This window comes from Hyperolius riggenbachi, chromosome 4 (genome assembly GCF_040937935.1).
Source record: "Hyperolius riggenbachi isolate aHypRig1 chromosome 4, aHypRig1.pri, whole genome shotgun sequence".
Taxonomy (NCBI): Eukaryota; Metazoa; Chordata; class Amphibia; order Anura; family Hyperoliidae; genus Hyperolius; species Hyperolius riggenbachi.
In genome coordinates, this window is record NC_090649.1 from 176,644,978 (window position 1) to 176,666,751 (window position 21,774).

Sequence of the window (21,774 nt, forward strand, 5' to 3'; positions counted from 1 at the left end):
ATGCAGAATGCCTGGCTCTCATGCAGCGCATCTATATCTAAATCTATATCTAAAATGTTTAGCCATAGACCATAAACAAGCATGGCAATCAGAAGTGTTTCTGACAGAAATCGGACTGGTTTAGCTGCATGTTTCTTTTATGTGTGGTCAGGTGTGTGATTCAGACACTACTGCAGCCAAAAGAGATAAGCAGGACTGGCAAGAAACTAGTATGGTTTAAAAGGAAAAAATATGGCAGCCTCCATATCCTCTCAGTTCAGATGTCCTTGCGTCAGCGGAGTAAAAAGACAACAACATCTGTTGTAGTTTTAATCTAACAGATGATGCCAACTCATCCCTAATTTCTAACAGCCAGTTCAAAGGTAGTACAATAAAAAATTTAGTCATGCCCTATTCCATCACTTTAACGTTTAGCTGTTAGAGAGTCCCGAGAATGCTGCAGTTAGACACAGATCATGTATCTATATTTTGTGCCCTATGTACCTGTTTAGAAGTCAGCAAGAAGGCAATTCTCTACTACCTGTGAGCTTTAATAATCCTTTGAGCGATGCAGTCACCAATCTTGTTAAACACAACTTTATTGTCTGAACAGCTGATGAAGAACTGGTTCTGGGGGAGATAAAAGCGTATTTTTAGAAGCATACCAATCTATATAAACTGCATGCATTCAAACGTAGGACTGCAGCATAGGATACATGTACCTCTGGGCTGCATCGATTGGTTTCAAGAGGTACTTGAACCTGTTATAGTCTATTACAGTGAGTTTGGGGATTAAAAAGATAGTTAATCATATATGAATATGCCCAAAGAAGCATTTAAGAGTGTAAATACGTGTGTAAAACATTTATACACAAATATTAACCACTTCTAACAAATATAGAGGTGTCAGGGCGTACTCAAGAATGTTATTCAGAACAGTAGGTACTTAGCAAACACTATCATAAAGGAGTACATGATGTAATAATATTGAGAAACATTGCATTCAAACATTTAAGAAAATAACAGCCATGCCAACTAAATGAATCCATCTATAGACATTATGACAAATTATATAGAACATTACAGAAAACTGGTGCAACATGGCAAGAACTATGTGTGAACTACTATAACTCGAGAGCACATTTTCGTTTCCTGAACTCAGATCAGTAAAGAGGAGATCTGATCGTCTCGTAGTGCAGGCCTTTTCAACCTTTTCACTTAAATTGTACCACTTTTATCGCATTAAAAATGTTAAGTACCACCAGTGTCCCTGCGCAGTAGATCGGACCCGATCAGGCTCTGCTGTTTCCGCCAGAACCTGAGCGATGAGCAGCTACTGCGCATGCGTTCATGCCGACGAGGAGCTTCTTTAGAATCCAGAGGCTTCTCCCTCCCTAGGTAAGTACCCCCGGAGCACTTTTTTCTTACAGGTACACTTTAAGAAAAGGGGGAACATATGGGAGGGGAATAGCAGGAGGCATTGCTGGAGTGATGCCACTTTCTCTATTTGAAGTATACCCACAGTCACTTTGCACCATTCGTCTGGCTGTCTCCTTCCGCTGATCTGAGGTCTGAAGTATGCCGCAGGGTAGCACATCAAGGAGCGAGTGAGGGGGAGCTGAACTTTGTAAAGGCTGGATGGGACCAGGACAAGAGGCAGGCAAACTCGAAGTGTACCACCTGGCCAACAGCAAAGTACCACTGGTGGTACGCGTACCACAGGTTGAAAAGCCCTGTTCTAGTGATTGCTGAACTGTGTACAACTGCTGTTCTGTGTGCTGTCTTGCTGATTAGTGTGCAGGATGTGCTGTTCACAGACAAATGGACTAAAAGTAGCAAAGGCACAGAAGAAATGGTCAGACCAGCTTTCTCTTAGGGAATTAAACTATAGTAGCTTTCAGGCTATGATGTGCAGAGTTCCTCCATAGTGAAAATGGCAATGATAATGATCAAAACAAGCAGCACAACAGTTTCCCTTTACCTCAATATATATGTAGTGTTTGCTGTGCTCTATCACATGGACATAAGCATTGTGAATAGACTCTTCATGGTACTTGATACCCGCTGACCAGTCTGCTGCAGATCGAAGCACCTACAGAAACAAATCAGCACGGTTAGATGACCTGTATTAGAGGAAAAAGCATGGCATGTAATTTAAACACACACTTCAGCTAGTTTTTTTTCCAACATTTGGCTACAATGAGGTAGGGCTAGAGCTTAAGCTTTTACTGCAGTTTATGTCTTTCACTATAAAGATCTTTACTACTCCCTGTTTAGGTAACCCCAATCACATGATGAGTATACAAAGGGAAAATAGGATTCAAAACGCAATAAAACCTCAATAATCTACATCTTCCCCACACTTCTGGTGATAATTATTGCGGTCGATGTATTTAGTTAAAATATTTAGCCTCACTTTCTGTTTAAGGGGCGGTTCGCGCGGATGTAATTAAATGGGAGAATTTGTAATCGGGCGGCGGGTACAGTTTACCGGCGTTTGCGGAAACGTGGCATTCCGATCCATTTTCGGGTGACCCTGGGCGCTACATGCGGCATCCAGGGTCGATTACCACCGTGTCTTTGTGTCCCCCTGCAGGGACTAAAACCGCTGATTGCAACAGGAAGCCGCTGAAAGCCTGCCCAAGCTCCCGAACGGTACGCTGGCAAAAGGGACGCTGCTGGAAGCCGGGAAGAATCCCGTGTTATCCGGCCATAAAGGTAACACAATGATTGAGTGGAGACAAAAACAACAACTTAGCAGAGCGCTTCCACTTGAAGCTCGCGTGAAGCGGTAAAATTGTATACCTGCTTTTAAGATTTTCTTGTGATCCCTAATTTCCTTCCCCAATAACACAAAAATGTCACATGGGAGTTCATAGTGTCACAGAAACAAAACACAGCAGTAACAACTTGGTATAGGCTAAGGCTTATTATTATTAAACTTTACTTATAAAGTGCTAACATATTATATAACACTCAGACTATCAAAACCTGAAATGCACTTGGACGGGTGTAATTTATACCAGGGTTTCCATTTGTGATGTTAGTTCTCAAATGTGTTGCTGCATTTCCCATCAGTATACTAGATATGCTGTGGCATGCAGTACATAGATCAGATGTATTTTATAATGGAAAGGAGTATGATAGTTACACTATAAACAACCACCAGGGGGGGCTACTTGATCAGAAATTAATACATACAGTAGTACACTTGTAATTCAAGCTGTTTGTGCAGATAGTTTTCCACGCCTAAGAATTGCAGCAGCGCATGCAGACTGTGCAGTCCTCAGCTAGCAGATGAAATACTGTTCCAGAATGATGGGGGCAGGGGAGAGGATCTTGCTCCAAGTGGAATTCTTTCACAGACAGGAGTACTTTCACTACCTATCTGTTTTTTAGACCATTTTTGCAGAGGCACTCCTGAATAATGGTGCAGATTAGTGAGAGGGAGGTTAACAGCTTGTTTTGTACCGATCTCGGAGGAGTAGTTGGCCATGCGGTGCTAGAGCTCCAGGTTTCATGACCCAGATGCTATCCTGAATGGAGTTTGCATGTTCTTTTGTGTTTGCATAAAATTCCTCTCACATCCCAGAAACGTACTGGTTTGTTTTCCCCATACTGGAATTAGACCATAGTAGGGATCTCTTACTAGGTTTGTGTAAGGATATTAGATTGTCAGCTCCTATGAGTAATACATGATTTAGTGTACTCTGTAAAGTTCTGCAGAGAATGACAGTGAGCATAAATACAGAATGATGATGATAAACTGCCACCTGCCAAAACTATGAGAAGTACCCACGTAAGCTATACAGTAGCATTGGGCATGAAGATACTGATCTACACAGGGCCGGTTTAAGCAACAATGGGGCCCCAGGGCAAAATAAACCTGGGGGGCCCCCCCAACATATACCCCGGAACAAAAATCGGCATCAGGGGACCTTTTTTGCAGCTGGTATAGTCAGGGTGTGAAGTCCCAATCGGTCAGAGCTCCACATTCTGGCTATCCCAGCCTGCATGGGGGACAAGGGGTTAAAAAGTTTCAGGAGGGGGGACCCCACAATTTTTTTTTAAAAAAAAATTCCTACACTCTAAACATAAAAAAAATTGGGAAAATAGGGAAAAATGCCAGGGATATTCATATAGTCATATTGCGGCTGTATAGCGATCCCTGGCCAAAGCGCTGCGGCTGCGTATAGACCCCCCTGGAAACCCCGTCAGGAAATTTATTGCGCTTTCGTTTGATGCATGTAAAATTACACTACCGTTAGGTTTGCTACTAAAAGTTACATTTACCGCATTTAAAATTATTCTTTTTTCCTTCTAAACTTTAAAATCGATTTTCTCAAAAAATATAAGGTCTTTTTGAAAAATTGTTTTTTCCTCTTATTCCTGATGATCTCCTTAGCATATCCTGCAAATTTAGGGTTTCTAGCATTTAAGGTGGATTTGCTATTAACCATTAAAGTAGGCAGGTTTTTAAATGTGTTTTTTTTCCTTTGAAACTTTAAACTCGATTTTCTCAAAAACTATAAGGCCGATTTGAAAATTTTTTTTTCCTCTTGTAGCCACTGGGGGCCTTTACAAGCTCTGGGGCCCTGGGGCAGCTGCCTCCTTTGCCTTAATGGTAGCGCCGGCCCTGGATCTACATATACTGCTTACTTTATGAAGGTAGATAAATCACTGTTTGCAACGTCAAGTAACCAGTGGTAACCAGATTTCCTCTTTTTAAATTGAATGACAGGAAGATCATGACTGCAGACTGGTGAAGCATACTTTATAGGGTGCACTGTCTTGTTAATCCCACATGTGCATCGAAACAGGACTACAACCTGTCCAAGGAAGTGTGATCTCTGGTCCTCTTAGCTGATGAATTCCACAGTGTATCATATATTAAAGAAGTTGTTTCCATGGCAAATACATCTACCAGATGCTTGCGGTCCACAACTAGCCACCGCTCAGGGCTCCTTGTTATATTCTTCACGCCTGTCTGTTTGCTTTTGATCCAGGGTGATCAGGGATACTCCCCTGGCAGTCTCCAGGCACATGTTGTCATCAGTCATAAAGCAAATGCCAAGTGAAACCATTACACATAATGAAGCTGGTAGACTGCTTAGGAAAGCTACCTACAATAACTGAGTGTTGCAGTGATGTTTTGTTGCTGAGCAAAAGTCCTGGACACTGCCCTGACTCCACACATTACTCACAGAGAAGAGGCTTCCCTTATGGGAAGTACAGTAGTAATCTTTTCCACTGCTTAGTAGAAGCCAGAACTTCACTGCCATTCACTTCTTAAAGGTCTCCATCTGTCTCCTACCACAGTGCTTTCAGATGACAGATCTGCTGTATGGAAGAAACACCCACTGATTTATAGAAAGTGCCAATGTCTGGAAAGCTTTGGAGGGCAGCCCAGAACATGCTCTCTCTGCTCATCCACACTAAGAAACAGCACTGGTAGCCCCTTGCAATCCTACAAGCAAAACATGAGCACAACACATTCAAAGCTCCCCTAAAAAGTGTGATATGTACCCAAAGCTAACTTTTAAAATCTTCGGACCATAAAACGCACCTAGGTTTAGAAGACAAAAAATGAGGATGAAAAAATAAATACTAAACCTGGTACGTCCATGGTGCATGAGCGTCTTGTGGATCCCCCCCCCTCCCATTTATGTCCCCCCTTGTACCTCATGTCCCTGTGTCTCCCTGGTGTCTCCTCTGCCCTGCTTGTGCCCTTTTCTGTGTCCCTGTGTTCTCATACTTTCCCCCCATGTCCTCATATGTGCCCCGTGTCCTCATCTTTGTCCCATGTCCCCTTTACTGTGTCCAGTCTGCCCCATGTCTCGTCCTTAATCCAGTCTGTCCCACGTCCTGTCTGCCTCCTTTAGGGCATCCTACTGCATTGGTGGGGAGTGTGCATACCGCATAACCACGCCACAGTACACAGATGAGAAGTGGTAATCCTCATAGTAATGCCGCTGGTGGGTCCGTGCCTGTAGCCAAAGTATTTCTTGCTTCACTTCCGCATTAGTGACATATGCGGAAGCTAAGCAAGAAATATAGTAAGAGATAGATGGCACAGTCTTCATACACTTCCCTAACCCATTTATAATACATTATTAAGCTGGCCATAGACATGAGGTAATCAGTAAGTAATGTCTGATTTTAGTCACATGTGTGGCTATCATATTAATGGACAGCAGCACACATGTTCTCTCCACAGACTAATCACAAAACAATCTTCCATGCTTGGGGATTCCACAGAAGAAATACTGTACGTCTGCATGCATGGATCGTGCTTACATATCTGACTTTGCAATGATGGATACATGCTGTTACCCCAAAGTACATTTCACAGAAGGCAATATCGGTAGCGGACAATCACTCAGCTGAACTCCATATCATTGGTAAATGCATCACTAGTCAAGGCTAGCAGCATTTCCGATATTGACAGAGCAATGACACACTGCAAACACCACTAACTATAATGTAAATGCATTTGTATAATTCACCACTTTGAAGATAGATTTCTGTTATATAGTCCTGAGGAGACATCCTCGTTTAGCTATAAATATGAATAGCATACTGTAGTCAGACCTTCTGTGTAACAGTTCTGTTAAAAATGCCAGTGCCAGGGTCATAGTAAGGTGTTACCCTTCAGTGAAAGCATTTGGTATCTCCCAATACAGCACAGACATGCTCTGTCATAAGTACAGTGAAAGGATGACAGTCAGGATCTTAATAGCACGTTCCAGGGTTCTATGAGCACTGCTGCTGTTAAAGCAAAACTCTATAACCCTTCTGTGACTGGCTGCTTCCAATGTAGAGGAGGGATGAGCTAGGGTAGGCAAGTAGGAAATGACTAGTGTATACTTCCAGCTGTGTACTTTATATGAGGTGCTACGCCCATAGAGCAATGTGCACTCTAATCTTTTTCCCCCAGTTCAACTGCTGGATTTTAGTACAAATCTTTAACAGCTGCAGAAAGGGGAAACATTTCCAAATGCACGTAAAAATGACTAGAAAAATAATGCATATTTGGCATCCCTGGCACAGACCTTCATGAGCATGATGACAAATTCAGCCCTGTTTACCCTGGGCAATACAGAGAATTTCCTGTTCTGCCATCAATAAAGTTTTTTATACTGTACTAAATGTTAATCTATTCAGAACAAGGTTTCCTGTTTTCATGTTAAGCTTTGAAAATGTCAGGTTGTCTGGCGTCACACCTACCTGCGCACAAGCGTGCATTGACCCTGGAACCTGATAGGGCAGCTCCTTGGCGGTTTTGTGAGATTTTGGCAGGAGGAATGGATAAGAGAGAGATCGATACTTTGGCTTCATGATCTAAAACACAGGAACAAATCGTGGCAAATTAGTGATGAGCTAGATGGGTGAAAGCAAGCACTGATCTAGCAGAAAAGAGACAACCAACCTTTGTGAAATTCCAGCGCTGAATGAAATGCCTTGCCACATCACGGGCAGCTTTTCCATGTACCACAGAGGAAATGTCATGCCAGGGCATTCTGGGCGTCTGGTATCGATCAATAAAGTCTAAATGAAGAGGACAAACGTGACTGTAAAGTACACCTAGAACATCAGAACATGATCAAGTACATAAGTCCTGGTACACACCATGCAATTTTCACTTCAGATCCTATTCAAACAAGTTATCATATCAATATTCAGATCGGATATAGCAGAAAGTGAGCACATACACGCATGCAATTTTTTTTTTCAAATTCCAATCAAAATTCCAATCATTTTTCCAGCTGGATATTGATCTAAAATAAATAGAAATGACAAACACTGAAGGATAACCAGTATTGTGGTTGATATTTCCAGCACGCCCGATCTGCTTCTGGAGAAAGATTGATTTTGAGCTTGGGATTGGTCACTGGCAATCAGAAGTCTGCATAGTTTTTTTTTCCCAATCAAATCATTTTTTCAGATCTTTAGTGAAAATTGCATGGTGTGTACCAGCCTTTACATTTTCCTAACAGTAAGTAGCATTATAAACGGACATGCCTCCAATCCATGTGAAATGGCAAATACATGTTTTACTTGCAATATAAGACCACTTTTGCACTGCTATAGGGCAGCTCAGAGGGAGGAAGGACAGTAACTGCTTAGACTATAATTTATGGAGGGTAGGGCAATGCCTGCTCTAACAGAAAGGTATCTACTAGAGTTCAATGCCAGTCCCTCATTTGTGCTCATTGTCCTGAAACAAATAACCAATAATGTAGAGGACTGCTGGCATTATATAGGCAGATTGTAATATTCTAATACGGGATAAAAAAACTTCTGTGTGTGTGGTGGATTCCAACACAGGTCCTACCAATCGAGGTCAAAGGAGTATTCTCCATTGTGATTTTTCAATTATTATACAGCACTACTTTTATGAGATGTTTAACAAGGAAGAAACGGAGGCATAATCCTAAGCAATGGTAGTAATCACTGTGTGCAGGCAGAACACTACAATGTTAATGTTACATATGCCAGTGACATAATAAATAGCGCACCCGGGTTAACAGTGTATTGATTCTTACACATTGAATCTAGTAACCTAGGTAGCGCTGGCAAGTTACCTAGGTAACACAGGTTGCACCATTTACATAATCATCATTAAAGAGGCACTATAGCGAAAATTATGCTTTTCCATTATCCCCACATCAGTGATTTAATATGATGAGCATACATTTCCCCATAGACCTTGTGTTAAAAAAAAAAAAAAAAAAGTAGCTGATAACATTAATTCTGTCCTCCTGCAGAGCTGAGCTGTGTCATTACCATGCTCTTTTTCCATGGATTGCAGAAACTCCAGCTGATTTATAAGGGCTGGCTAACACACTACAGAGAGCCATGCTTTTTTCACATGTAACTAGCTAAATAAATAAAAACTAATTAGCAGCCTGCTTATTTATGTATTTAGCTAGTTAGCTAGTTACATGTGAAAACAGCACAGAACTCTGTAGTGTGTGAGCCAGCCCTTATAAATCAGCTGGAGCGTCTGCTATCAGTGCAGTCCATCGGGAAAGAGCATTGTAATGACGCAGCACAGCCTGTAGAAGGGGAAAATTAGTGTTATCAGCTACTTTTTTTAACACAAGGTCTATGGGGAAATGTATGTGCTTCATATTAAATAACAGATGTTGGGATAATGGAAAAGCATAATTTTTGCCATAGTGCCCCTGTGTAACTGGTGTAAGGAATGTCAAAATTTCTGTGTGCTTCCTGCGTGTGTGTGTGTGTGTGTGTTTCCTGCGTGTGTGTGTGTGTGTGTTTCCTGCGTGTGTGTGTGTGTGCTTCCTGTGTGTGTGTGCTTCCTGCGTGTGTGTGTGTGTGCTTCCTGCGTGTGTGTGTGTGTGCTTCCTGCGTGTGTGTGTGTGTGCTTCGTGTGTGTGTGTGTGTGTGCTTCCTGTGTGTGTGTGTGTGTGCTTCCTGTGTGTGTGTGTGTGTGTGTGTGTGTGTGTGTGTGTGTGTGTGTGTGCTTCGTGTGTGTGTGTGTGTGTGCTTCGTGTGTGTGTGTGTGTGTGCTTCGTGTGTGTGTGTGTGTGTGTGCTTCCTGTGTGTGTGTGTGTGTGTGTGTGTGTGTGTGTGTGTGTGTGTGTGTGTGTGTATCTATATAAATTGGGATATACCAGGTTTCACTTGTGTTCTGTTCTATCAGAGTACTTGAACAATTTCCAAGTGTCCTGACGAATTTGCATATCACCAGGCATTCACAGCCCCATGTCTGCGGTAACAAATCCTAAGCACAGGTGTGGGAATGGGCCACAGCTGTAAAAAGGGCACATGTTCTTGAAGAAGCCCATATAAGGCCCTGAAATACAGATTCAGCAGCAGAGTGTGAAACTCCTGCCCATCAGTGTATTTCTCCTTCCTCATCTTTGGTGTAATTCTACAGGAAAATTCTTGAAGAAACATGTGAACAATTTGATAAGGTGATTGATTTACAAGCCTCTGAATAGCTAGTCATGAACATGTGATCAAATTTGACATCTGCTTTCTGCGATCTGCTTTCTGCGATTAGCTAGTCAGAAACCTACAAATGAACCTCATTCAATAAATCATGTTTCTCCACAAATACTCAAAGGAGATTTTCCATAAAATAAATGAACATTTGGATGTTATGGCAACTTTTCTTTGCATCCAAGTATAACTTGCATCAATGCTCCATTTTATTATTTTTGATATTTTATAAATAGGCCCTAAACATTTACAATCCTCTAGAAAAGTTGCACAGCACAATAGAATGTACATATAGGGCCTAAAGTACAAAAATAAAATGAAAGCTGGAGCATCGGTTGAGTAGCCTTAGCGGCCCATGCCAACCAATTGGTTGGAATACCGATTGGTTGTACAAGGAAACTGCTCCACTTCTGCTTTAATATTATTTCAACGTCTTTGTAAATCCATCCTCATATTTCTTGAATGTATTCTCGACTGCACTTTATAAGGAAAACTTTGGGCAAGTCAGTTTGACTCAGCAACTTACCATCAAAGGGTTTATCCAGCTGTACCCAGTCTTTAAAAACAAAATTGCAGTAGTCTTTTCCATGCCAGAATCTTGTCTCGCCAAGAAGTTCTCCCACCCCTGTCTGCAAGCTTCGCACAGATCCCCTGTCTGGAATGACATTCAAAGTCAGTATGAACAGTCAGTATGCAGTTCTTATGAAACAATGCTATTTTCATAAACACAATAGTAAGAACTGGTGTCTTGCTGAGCATTCCAAGAAAAGGTTCAGTTGGGAAAGGGTGAAAATTATCATGAAACATCACTTCAAACTTCATCCTAAATAAAGATGCTTTTCAAACACACTTCAGACTACGTTTTGAAGATCAAAGATTTCTTTTTACGACTAATGCAACACTGCAATGTGTGTTGATAAGTGTCAGTCATGCAATATTCATAAACATCATGTGACCTGAAATTTAAGGTGCCCACAATTGTTAAAGAAACAATTGTATTTTTGATCACATTACACTCTTAAAAAAGAGAGAAGGTGGGCTCATTCCAAACTGAATGATCTCAGTATTAATAGTATCCTTAAAGAACTGGTCAATCAGCGTGACAGATTGTTTTATAGATCAATCATAACTGGCTTTGATATTGGGAATAGCTTGAATTCTTTAAACAAATTCATTTGTGAAAATGGAGGCTCCAGGCATGTATGGGTAGGAGCCCTCTCATGCCCACCGCTCTCCCCGTTCATCTCTTTCCTGGTGTGAGACTCCGTAAGTCACGGGCAGGTCACGCACTACTGTGCAAGCACTGGCCCAGCAGTGCGCTTCTTGACCGAGAGCACTCTGTGCATGCGTACAACGTAATGACAGGCAGTGCGCATCAAGGACGCATGCCGCTGGGCCAGCGCTTGTGCAGTAGCACACAACCTCGACACGACTTATGGGGGCTTTTACACTTGAATGGAGGGGGGGGGGTGAATTGGGGGAGTAGTGGGCATGAGGACTCCTGCCCATACATGCCTGGAGCCTCCATTTGCACAAAGGGGTTTGCCTTGGGTGTCCTTTAGTGCTGGCGATCAATTTAATAAGATCCTTTCTTTCAATCCTAATTAACTAATCGGATTTCTCCCTGAAAATCACACTGTTCATGGGTACCGTAAATGTAGTACAGTAGAATAAATAAGCATTGTTCTCCATTGAAAACCACATGTGAACACCAATAAGGGAGATATATTAAAACCAGTGCAATGACCATTGGATGCAAAAAGTATGTCAGTTGCCCAGAGAGTCCTCGGTCTGGGAATCTGCTCCACTTTTGTACCAGATTTGCTCTATTTTTCCTTGAACTGCAATTAATAAAACGTGTCTGCATTTTTATTTTATTTATTGTACAGTATTTATAAAGCGCCAACATATTACGTAGCGCGGTGTCACTAAACAAGAGTCTGTTGAAGAGAATTAGACAAAGTCACAGTGACACAATGTTATTCAGTAAGACAAATTGCTCAATTATAAGATGATGATCAGAAGCCAACAGCAATACGCAACCGCGCAGACATGAAAAGAATGGACAAGAAATCAGTACAGAGTTACAAGATACTAAACAAGAGCCTACATTGGCAGAAATCGCACAGACTTTGGACTGAGTACAACAGCATCTGAAGCATGATATTGATACCAAACAAACACCGCAGGGCAAATGAGACGTGGCCATGTTATGCTGACAAACAGCCTAGGAATGCTTTCATTCAATTTATCACTGGTTTTCTGCAATTCATTTCTGTGTGATGAGGGAAGGACACACTATTGAAGTCCCCCAGACTGCTACAACCACCAATACCTAATCTGAAACAGCTGGAAAAATCCAAATCACATGGAACTCAACCTTTACAGCTATCCACGACATTGTACCAACTCTGTATTTTGTATATTGGTGTATACCATTGTCTATTATTTTGTACCCCATGTTTGTTTCTTACTTTGTACAGCACCATGGAATATGTTAGTGCTTTATAAATCAATAATAATTATAAATAATATGACCATCGTCTGACCAGACAAGCTGACAATATGGAGATGGGTAGCCACAGACACCCCTTGGCTGATAGATCTAAGACGCTCATACACTAGATCCTAAGTTCTCTACACATGGTATGTGTATGAAAGTATCCAACGGAATACTTTTGTAGGCCCAAAGGGGTACTTGAGCTTGTCATAGTCAAATCAATTGTGTCAAGTTTAGTGGTTGAAACAGGATGATTAAAAAAATAAATAAATCATAAACATTTAAAAAAAAGACTTCTAATTAAATGAAAGTCCAGATGTGTGTGTCAGGGGGTACTTGAGATTATTTTACACACCGTAGCTGGTACTTGTCCAACAAAGTCAATCATAAAAGGGATACATGCTATAATAATGTTGAGAATTATACGATCTCCTTGATTCTTACCAAAGATGTTTTATAAAGGGGAAAAGAAAATTGAATTACATAAGCAGATTGCTTATGTAGGTACCCATATACAAAGATGTGGCGATTTAATGACATTGATCCATCAGTACAGTGTGTGAGCTGCTCAATGGAAAATAATAATGGCACATGCTGTAAGGCTATGCCCTACCACCCCCCCCCCCCCCCAAACAATAAAACACATCCACTTGCATGACCCAATCATTCACACCCATAAAGCTGCCAGGAGGCAGGTTAGACAGAGGGTGGCCCAGTTACATCTCTGAACTCTATATTCATCTTAAAGTAGAACCACAAAACTTGGCCAGACTGGAACACAGTGGTTTACAATATTAGAAAATATTATGATTTACCATTACTTCAGTTCTAAATCCTCAGCACTATCTAGTTTACCATCTCCAGTCTGTCTGAAGCCACACCTACATATTAGAGACTGACAACCATCATACAATGTGAATCAGCAGAGAGAAGAAGCTTCAGATGACATCACCCTCCTTCCTTTAGCCACTTGTACATGCAGAGGTGGAAGAGTTTCAGATTAACTGGAGGGTTGTACGGCGAAGTAGATGCATAACTGCAGGTAATGTGAAGGATGGCACGGACATACGACAGAGTGCAGCGCATTGCTGAGCAAATGCCCATTTCCATGCAGCTGATCATACCGTATCATATATAAAATGTCTTACAATAATGCTCTGATCAATAGTTCAGTACAAGAACTAATGATGTCAGCCCTAATTAAAGTATAAAGGTCAGGGATAAAATAAAAAAATTATTTATTTTGATCTGGTGGTAAACAAGTAATAAGGATGCTAACCAGGCAATTCAAATGTTAAAATTCATCATTACTTTTCTTGTTGATAAATGATTGCAGGTAAACTGGTGAAAACCAGTCAGGTAAACTGGTGAATGCCAGTTTACCTGACCCTTTTTTGGCACATTACAGCACAAAGGAAGTTGCAAGGCATGCTGGATTGTCTTTTTGTTTTGCTTCTTTACTTTCCTCTCAGACTTAATTAATGCAGCCTGATTGGCTGAAGCCTTTCACTCCTGTTTTCCCCTCTCACACCTTTGTTCCTCTCCGATTGGCCAATATTTCTCATGCTGGGACAATGCACTTTCTATTGCAGAGCTGGGTGGGAGTGCCTGAAGACAGAGGAGGAGGGGGCAATGCATACACAATCAGGAAAAGGAGAGTAAGGGAGGAAATTACATCAGGATTGGCTTCAAGATAGACATGGGTCAAATGGAGAATCCAAAGGATTTTCTCTTTTTTAAATCACTAAAATCGAAATGTGGACAGTGCAATACATATGTTATGTAAGTAGAGCAAGTATTTATCTACTTATATATGTGTTTTTTTTCTAAGATAGTATGGCTGACAGCTCCTCTTTAACCTCCTTAGCGGTAACCCCGTGCTGGACACGGGGTAAGCCGCGCAGGAGGATTCCTCAGGCCCCGCTGGGCCTATTTGCATAGTTTTCTTTTTATACACGCAGCTAGCACTTTGCTAGCTGCGTGTTACCTTCGATCGCCGCGTCAGAGGGTGCGCCCCCCCCCCCCCCCCCCCGAGACCCTGTGCGCGCTGCATGGCCAATCAGTGCCAGGCAGCGCTGAGGGGTGGATCGGGACTCTCTCTGATGTCACGATGTCCGTGACATCATCGCGCCCGTCGCCATGGTGACCGGGGAAGCCCTCATGGAAATCCCGCTCAGAACGGGATTTCCTGACGGGCCTGATCGCCGGAGGCAATTCGGAGCGGGTAGGGGGATGCCGCTGCTCTGTGGCTATCATGTAGATAGCGCTAGGCTAGCTACAGGATTTTAAAAAAATTAAAAATACTGCTGCGCTGCCTCCCTGGCGGATTTAATTGACCGCCAGGGAGGTTAAGTTACAAACCTGCAAGTTTAATCATTTAAAGTAAAAACGTTCTCTGCTCTAGCGCATACTCACTACTTGCTGTGGAGTGAAGTGCTGATAATCTTCACAGAGATGATCAGGAGTTCAGAGGAACAAATTTACAAGGGAGGGGTTGGACCATTTTAGAAAGCGCGCACTGCGTGTAATCATTAAAATGTGGTAAAATTTAAAATGTGCAGACACATCATTTTTACCAGGCATTTAGCCAACTAGAAGCTATGTTTTACCCAGTTCGCACAGCTTGCTTTACACACACACACACACACACACACACACACACACACACACACGGAATCCTGTGCCACCCCCAAAACAAAACAAAACAATTAACTAGACTTCGCTATAATTACACACATTTTTGAAGCTATAACAACAATGTTCCGTATTTAAGGGGTAAAACTGTCCGGAATACTTACGAGATTGGCTGTCTATGCTGCTGACGCTGTCCGCATGCTGCAGGTTGTGTTTGTGCAGCTGTTTGTACAGGCTGAATTTGGCAAACTTCCTGGATTTTCCCATTCCTCGAATCTTGGAGTTATCCACCACCTCTTCCCCTTGTCTGCTCTGCAGCTGAAAGGTGGTTTTTCTTTCAGGCCGATCTTCACCATTTAAAGCTTGAGTGGAGGCCGACAGCAACTAACAAGACAGGTGGGTGAAAAGTCACTTTATAGAAATGATGTGTTTTCTATTCATACAGACTTCACCATTTACCGTAAATAAATTGAAACATTGGATGCGTTAGTCTGGATTCACAGTGGTCAGTTGCATAACACCCATGTTATGCTTTATAATGTGTGTGTACTGCAATGTAGACTGGATATAGACTTTAATACAAAGCTCAGTGGCCTAGTGTTAGCGCGCTCACCTTGGTTCAAATCCCAGTCAGGGCACTATCTGCAAGAAGTTTGTATGTTCTCCCCATGTCTGTGTGGGGTTCCTCCTGGCACTCTGGTTTCCTCCCACATCCCAAAAACATACACATAAATTCCCCTAAACTGATGCTAGACTGATAGATATACTACATGATAGATACATTGACATTAGATTGTGAGCCCCTCTGAGGGAAACTTAATTGACAAGACAATATACAGTATGGTACTCCATATAGCACAGACATCTTCCACAGTGCTGTACAAATACTAAATAATAATAAAAAGCCTGCATGCAGCGAGTTAGCAAAATGTACTCAGTTACAGCGCAGTACTGTGAACAGGCCCATAGAATTGTATGGCCAGTCAGTTGACATGCAGAATTATTCTGCAATGCAACTAGCCCTTAAAGAGACACTGAAGCGGAAAAAAAATTATGATATTATGATTTGTAAGTGTAGTACAGCTAAGAAATAAAACATTAAGATCAGATACATCAGTGTAATTGTTTCCAGTACAGGAAGAGTTGAGAAACTCCAGTTGTTATCTCTATGCAAACAAGCCATTAAGCTCTCCGACTAGAGGGCTGTTATCTGACTTATTATCTCAACTGTTCCTGGACTATTTACTTTTCCTCTGCTAGAGGAGAGGTCATTACTTCACAGACTGCTCTGAAAGAATCATTTTGAATGCTGAGTGTTGTGTAATCTGCACATATTATAGAATAATGCAATGTTAGAAAAAACACTATATACCTGAAAATAAAAGTATGAGAATATTTTCTTTGCTGCTAATCTTCTAGTAATTATTCATAGTACACAACCAATTCATTATATCATATATTTTTTTTCGCTTCAGTGTCTCTTTAAAGGGAATTTGAGGTAATAGGGATATGGAGGCTGACACACTTATTTCCTTTTAAGTAATGCAGGTTACCTGGCTGTCCTGCTGATCCTCTGCTTCTAATACTTTAAGCCACAGCCCCTGAACAAGCATGCAGGTCATATGTCTATGACAAATCTGACAAGCTTAGCTGCATGTTTCAGGTGTGTGATTTAGACCCTACTGACCAGAAAGATCAGCAGGGCTTCCGGGCAACTGGTATTTTTTAAAAGGCAATAAATAAGGCAGCTTCCATAGGTCTCACAGCTTGTGTTCCTTATAAATGGTAACAAGACGATCTCAGGAGGAGAGGGTGTGTAACAGAACACTGATTACACTTATCATAGCTTAGTTACCAAACTACTAACATTGCATCAGTGAACAATCTCCTATCTTTAGATTATATTTTTACCAAGTTCTCAGGCTGCTATTAGGATGCAAAGCAGACATTAGATAAGCGAGAACTGTACAAATGATTTTATAATAGAATGTTGTGTCATTAACCTGTGATGCACTTTACCCTTTCAAGATCTCTACCATCTGTATTGTTTTTTTAAGCTTCAGGGATAATTCATACTAGGCGCTTGTTCAGCACTTTGCTGATCGCTGGCGATCAGCAAAGCACTGCTCCTAATGTATCACTATGGATACATTCACAATGCAACGTTTGTGATGAATTGCAAAAATTTTGGGGGCGATCGTGCTGTGATTCTCGTTCTATTGAATGGGAATCAAAAGCGCAAATCGCAAAATTTCACCTGCCGAATCGATATCGGACACAAACGCGATAGCTGAGAAGCGCAGAGTGTGAACCAGTCCTTAAAATTATTCAGTGTCTCACATAAGGGAGTACCCCTCTCACATTTCTATAAATATGTTCTATTTCTGTAGGACAACACTGAAGATATGACACTGATACAATGTAAAGTAGTCACCGTACAGCTCATATTGCAGTGTCAAATATCTGTCCCATCAAAATAACACACAGCCATTTATGTCTGAACTGCTGGCAACAGATGTAAGAACTAGACTTGTGAGATACTGTAGGTCTGATGCCTATTTATGTTTCCCCACTGTCACTATGCTGGTATTTATTATTTTTTTCTAAGTAGTAGAAAGAAAAAAAAATGAAAAAAGGACCATGAAGGAACACTAAGGCCCCGTTCACACTGCACGCGTTTCCAGCCGCGTTTTGGAAACGCGTGTAGGAGGCAGACACGCACGACATCAGACAGTGCATAGAGTACACTGTCTGATGTTCACACTGCATGCGTTCCGGACCTGTGCGGTCCGGGAACGCATGCTGCACGCATTTTTTGTAAAAACGCGTGGCTGTCCCATTCACTTTTCAGTGATGGGATCAGCCACGCAACGCACACAAACGCGGATTGCGTGCGTTTGCATGCGTTGCGTTCCGCACGCATGGCCATCCGCGTTTGTGATGTGAACGGGGCCTTACTAGTAACTAAACATGGCAGTCTAGTCTCAAATTACATCCCATTGACAGCATTGACTGTATTTAGCATATTTCTCGTTTTCCAGGGTATTAGGTAGCTTTTAGCAGGATACCATGTTGAAAGTTTAAAAGGTTCCATGAACTCTCATTTGTTCTGGAGGTTCTAGTGCATAGGATGTTAGAAGGTATATCCACTAAAATGCGTTGAAGTGTAACTCATGAGAGGGAGACATAGTACACGTGGTATTTAGATGGGTAAAGCATTACCACGTGAAACTAATTACAGTTAACGTACAGTAATACATTACACATATAAGCAACGCGTGAAATATAACTTGACTCGTGTCTCAGTTGTGTTTGCACCTGCTAGACATGATTTACATATGCATTATGCCCGATGTTATCGTTGTATACATTAAAGAGAGTCTGAAGACAAATAAAAACAAACAAACTTCCCTGAGGAGAGGGAAGGATCTGGGTCCTATAGAGCAGAGTTCCCCAACCCTGTCCTCAGGGCCAGCCAACAGTGCATGTTTTGTAGAAATCCACAGAGGTTTTTAATTAGCTCTGCTGAGACACTAATTACCTCACCTGTGATTGTGTGCGGTTTGCTGCAAAGCATGTACTGTTGGTGGGCCTTGAGGACAGAGTTGGGGAACTCTGCGTATAGAGCATTCCCGCTCCTCTCCTGGTCCTCTTACTCTAGCACTGGCTCCCCCATTAGCAATCTTCAAATAATGGGTTGGAGACTGCTCTCCCACTGCAGGAGGCTACGGAAGTCTTAGGAAACCAGAGTGCTCCAAAAGACTGGCGGCTCCGTACTGCGCATGCATGAGCACACACTCTCGCACATTCGCACATGCACAGTACGGAGCTGCCAGTCTTCGGGAGCACTCTGGCTACCGAAAACTTCTCAAGTCTCCTGCGGTGGGAGACATGAATGGGGAAACCAGGGCTGGAGCAAGAGGACCTTGAGACGAACTGGAAGGCTCTGTAGGACTCTCTTTTGGTAAGCATCTGTTTTTTGTTTTTAATTTGCTTTCAGACTCCCTTTAAACCCTATTAACCTGTGTATGCAGTTAATAGGGTTTAACATTTAACCCCCCCCCCCCCCCAGCCTAAATATGTGGCATGTCGGATCTTTAGCAAAGTCCCAGCAACAGTCAAGCACCCTCCCCATATTTACTCTGTCCACTATTAGCCACTATGTCCTGGGGCATGTGCCATCCCCTCTCCTCCCTCTACAGTAACAGATGGCCCCAAATTGTCACCCAAGGGATGGAGAGCTGACACCTGCTGGAGGACCATCCTTGTATATGTGTACAAGGCTTAAAAATGCATTAGTTAAGTTTAATGCATCTTTTGTTCTCGTTATCCATCATGTATCAGGTGTAAGCTATAATTTTCTTAATTGCAGCGCTGAAGGGAAATAGTGTTTAATAGCCATCAATACTATGTGCTCAAGTTTGTTTAAACGTTGTACCTTTGGTATGTTCCAACAAGCCTGCACTGTGGCACCTCATTAGCACAATATTCAATGGTCTGTGGCGTTTCACTGGAGCAGAACTCTAAACTCTTCTGTCATAACCAAAACCATGTGCTTTAGTTCCAGGTTCTTAGAATTATATTCATTTACAGCTTGTTGCACTCCATAAGGTCTTATTAAAGGTATACTGTATATGCTAAACCTCCAGTCCACCAGTCTTCATTTAATGTGTACCAGTCATCTCCAGTGCAATCTTTCTATATTGTGGATTTCTACAACATGAATGTGCCGAGTATGATACCGGAGAGTAGAGAATCCAATGTTCCCCAACCAATCTTTATTGTATCTAAAAACACTGGCTAGACTGTACATGGTTCTCTAATGCTGGATACACACGTTGAGATTTCCCGTTCGATTCCCGGGATCGAACGGATCGAATCGATTATTTCCAACATGCTCGATTCGGATTTCGATCGTTTCTGCCGTCGATTTGCATGTTAAGTATGCCAAATCGACGGCAGAAACGATCGAAATCCGAATCGAGCATGTTGGAAATAATCGATTCGATCCGTTCGATCCCGGGAATCGAACGGGAAATCTCAACGTGTGTATCCAGCATAAGGGAGACTGAAAGCTAGGTGGTTTTCATATTCCTGAAAAGGAGACGAGTACTGATTTACACTTGTTTAATTCCTTATTAATGTATGATTGCCATGCAATTAAAGCGTTAAATACAGGTTGCCTCGCCAGGAATTTTTATTGCCCAGATAAGATTATAAACCCATGTTTTACCACTACTCCCACGGATTCTACCCAGATGTTAGACTCTCACTCACTGGTTTTAGAAAAAAAACCAAAAATCATACCAACTCTGTCACAGGAGGCTATCCAAGTACTGCCATGTCACAGAAGGCCGAGTGACAACTGCCATGTCATAGGAGACTGACCAAGTACTGTTATTTCACTGGAGGCCAAGTAACCACTGTCATATCACACGAAGCTGAGAAACTACTGCAATGTCACAGGAGGCTGAGTGACAACTGCAGGTCATAAAAGGCTGAGCAAATACTGCCTTGTCACGGAAGGTTCAGTGACCACTGGCATGACACAGGAGAATAAGCAATTAATGACATGACATTGGAAACTGGGAGACCATTGGCATATCCCAGGAGACCAAGCAACCACAAGCAAGGCATAGGCAACTGACAGCCATGTCACATAAGGCTGAGCACCATCAGTTGATTAAGTTTTGTATACATAATAAATAAATAAATCAATCAAAGCAAGTATGGAGGATCATATTGCATTTGCAGGCTCTTGGTAGGTTCAGATTAGTTTAACTTATGATTGAGAAGGCAATGTATGCTCTGTAGGATCTCTACTAATATCACATCAGTTCACGTTGCCATCAGACCTGCTCATTTCATATTCAGCCCTTAAGCTAATGGCAAAGTAGTCTGTTCTAGAGCCCACCTCCTGAACTTCCCACAGTATGCCTGCATCTTGTGGCCATGTTTTATTGGTGACATCTGCCCAACTTTGGACACATGATCAAATTCTTCTTATAAAGCACCTGCATTTGTCCAGTGTCTGAAAATCACACCATTAGTACAGAGCTCAGCAGCTGACAAACAGGGAAATGGCGCAGGGGACATAAAATGGGTTTCAGACATGGTTGTTGCCCGGGGGGCACAGAATAAACCAGCCTGAACTATAAATTAGTATATTGCTATAGCCTGTAATAAGCCAGAAGCAAAATGTTGTTACAGCTATGCTGCTTACTGTATTTATAGCAGTAGTTGACTGTGTTGCTATGATTCTCTTGACACTTCCAACATCTGTGAGCCTGTGCTCATCATCATCCCATCGCCCATATGCCAGGTCAATGCCACCCACAAAGGCCACAGACTGATCGATCACAACTATCTTTTCATGGTGCGCCCACAAGTATACAGAGGATGACATGTGATCTGGGTGCCTCATCACCTGCACAAAACAACATGGAAACGAATCACAAATAGATAAAGGGTTTAAACAGCTACATCAATTCAGATGTTCGGTAATGGTGAGTAAATGTTTAAAGAAACCTGGTCACAAAACTTACACAAGAATCAATTGAACATGTCAGATATAGCAAATTGTATTACTGTATTATTATTAATCAAGAATAAGAAAGCATGATAGAATATTACAGATTGCTTTTCCCCACAGATTACCTCTCACAGCTTGATTTTTAGCATACCATGAAATC

The 21,774-nt window shown here is 41.9% G+C and overlaps 1 protein-coding gene across 4 annotated transcripts in view; it reads right to left on the reverse strand.

The window, feature by feature from the left end:
* The window catches only part of PLD1 (phospholipase D1), a 366,571-nt gene that overhangs the window by 71,959 nt on the left and 272,838 nt on the right, over positions 1–21,774 (reverse strand). For all 4 annotated transcript variants that reach the window (XR_011031386.1, XR_011031385.1, XM_068281034.1 and 1 more), the window contains 7 exons: positions 21,306–21,509; positions 15,247–15,466; positions 10,475–10,603; positions 7,409–7,527; positions 7,207–7,320; positions 1,961–2,071; positions 521–609 (listed from right to left, as the gene is read on the reverse strand). Coding sequence is in view for 2 of the 4 variants with exons in the window: in XM_068281034.1 (XP_068137135.1) it covers positions 521–609; positions 1,961–2,071; positions 7,207–7,320; positions 7,409–7,527; positions 10,475–10,603; positions 15,247–15,466; positions 21,306–21,509 (986 nt within the window). In the remaining 2 variants the exon portion in view is untranslated. The remainder of the gene's footprint in view (positions 1–520; positions 610–1,960; positions 2,072–7,206; positions 7,321–7,408; positions 7,528–10,474; positions 10,604–15,246; positions 15,467–21,305; positions 21,510–21,774) is intronic.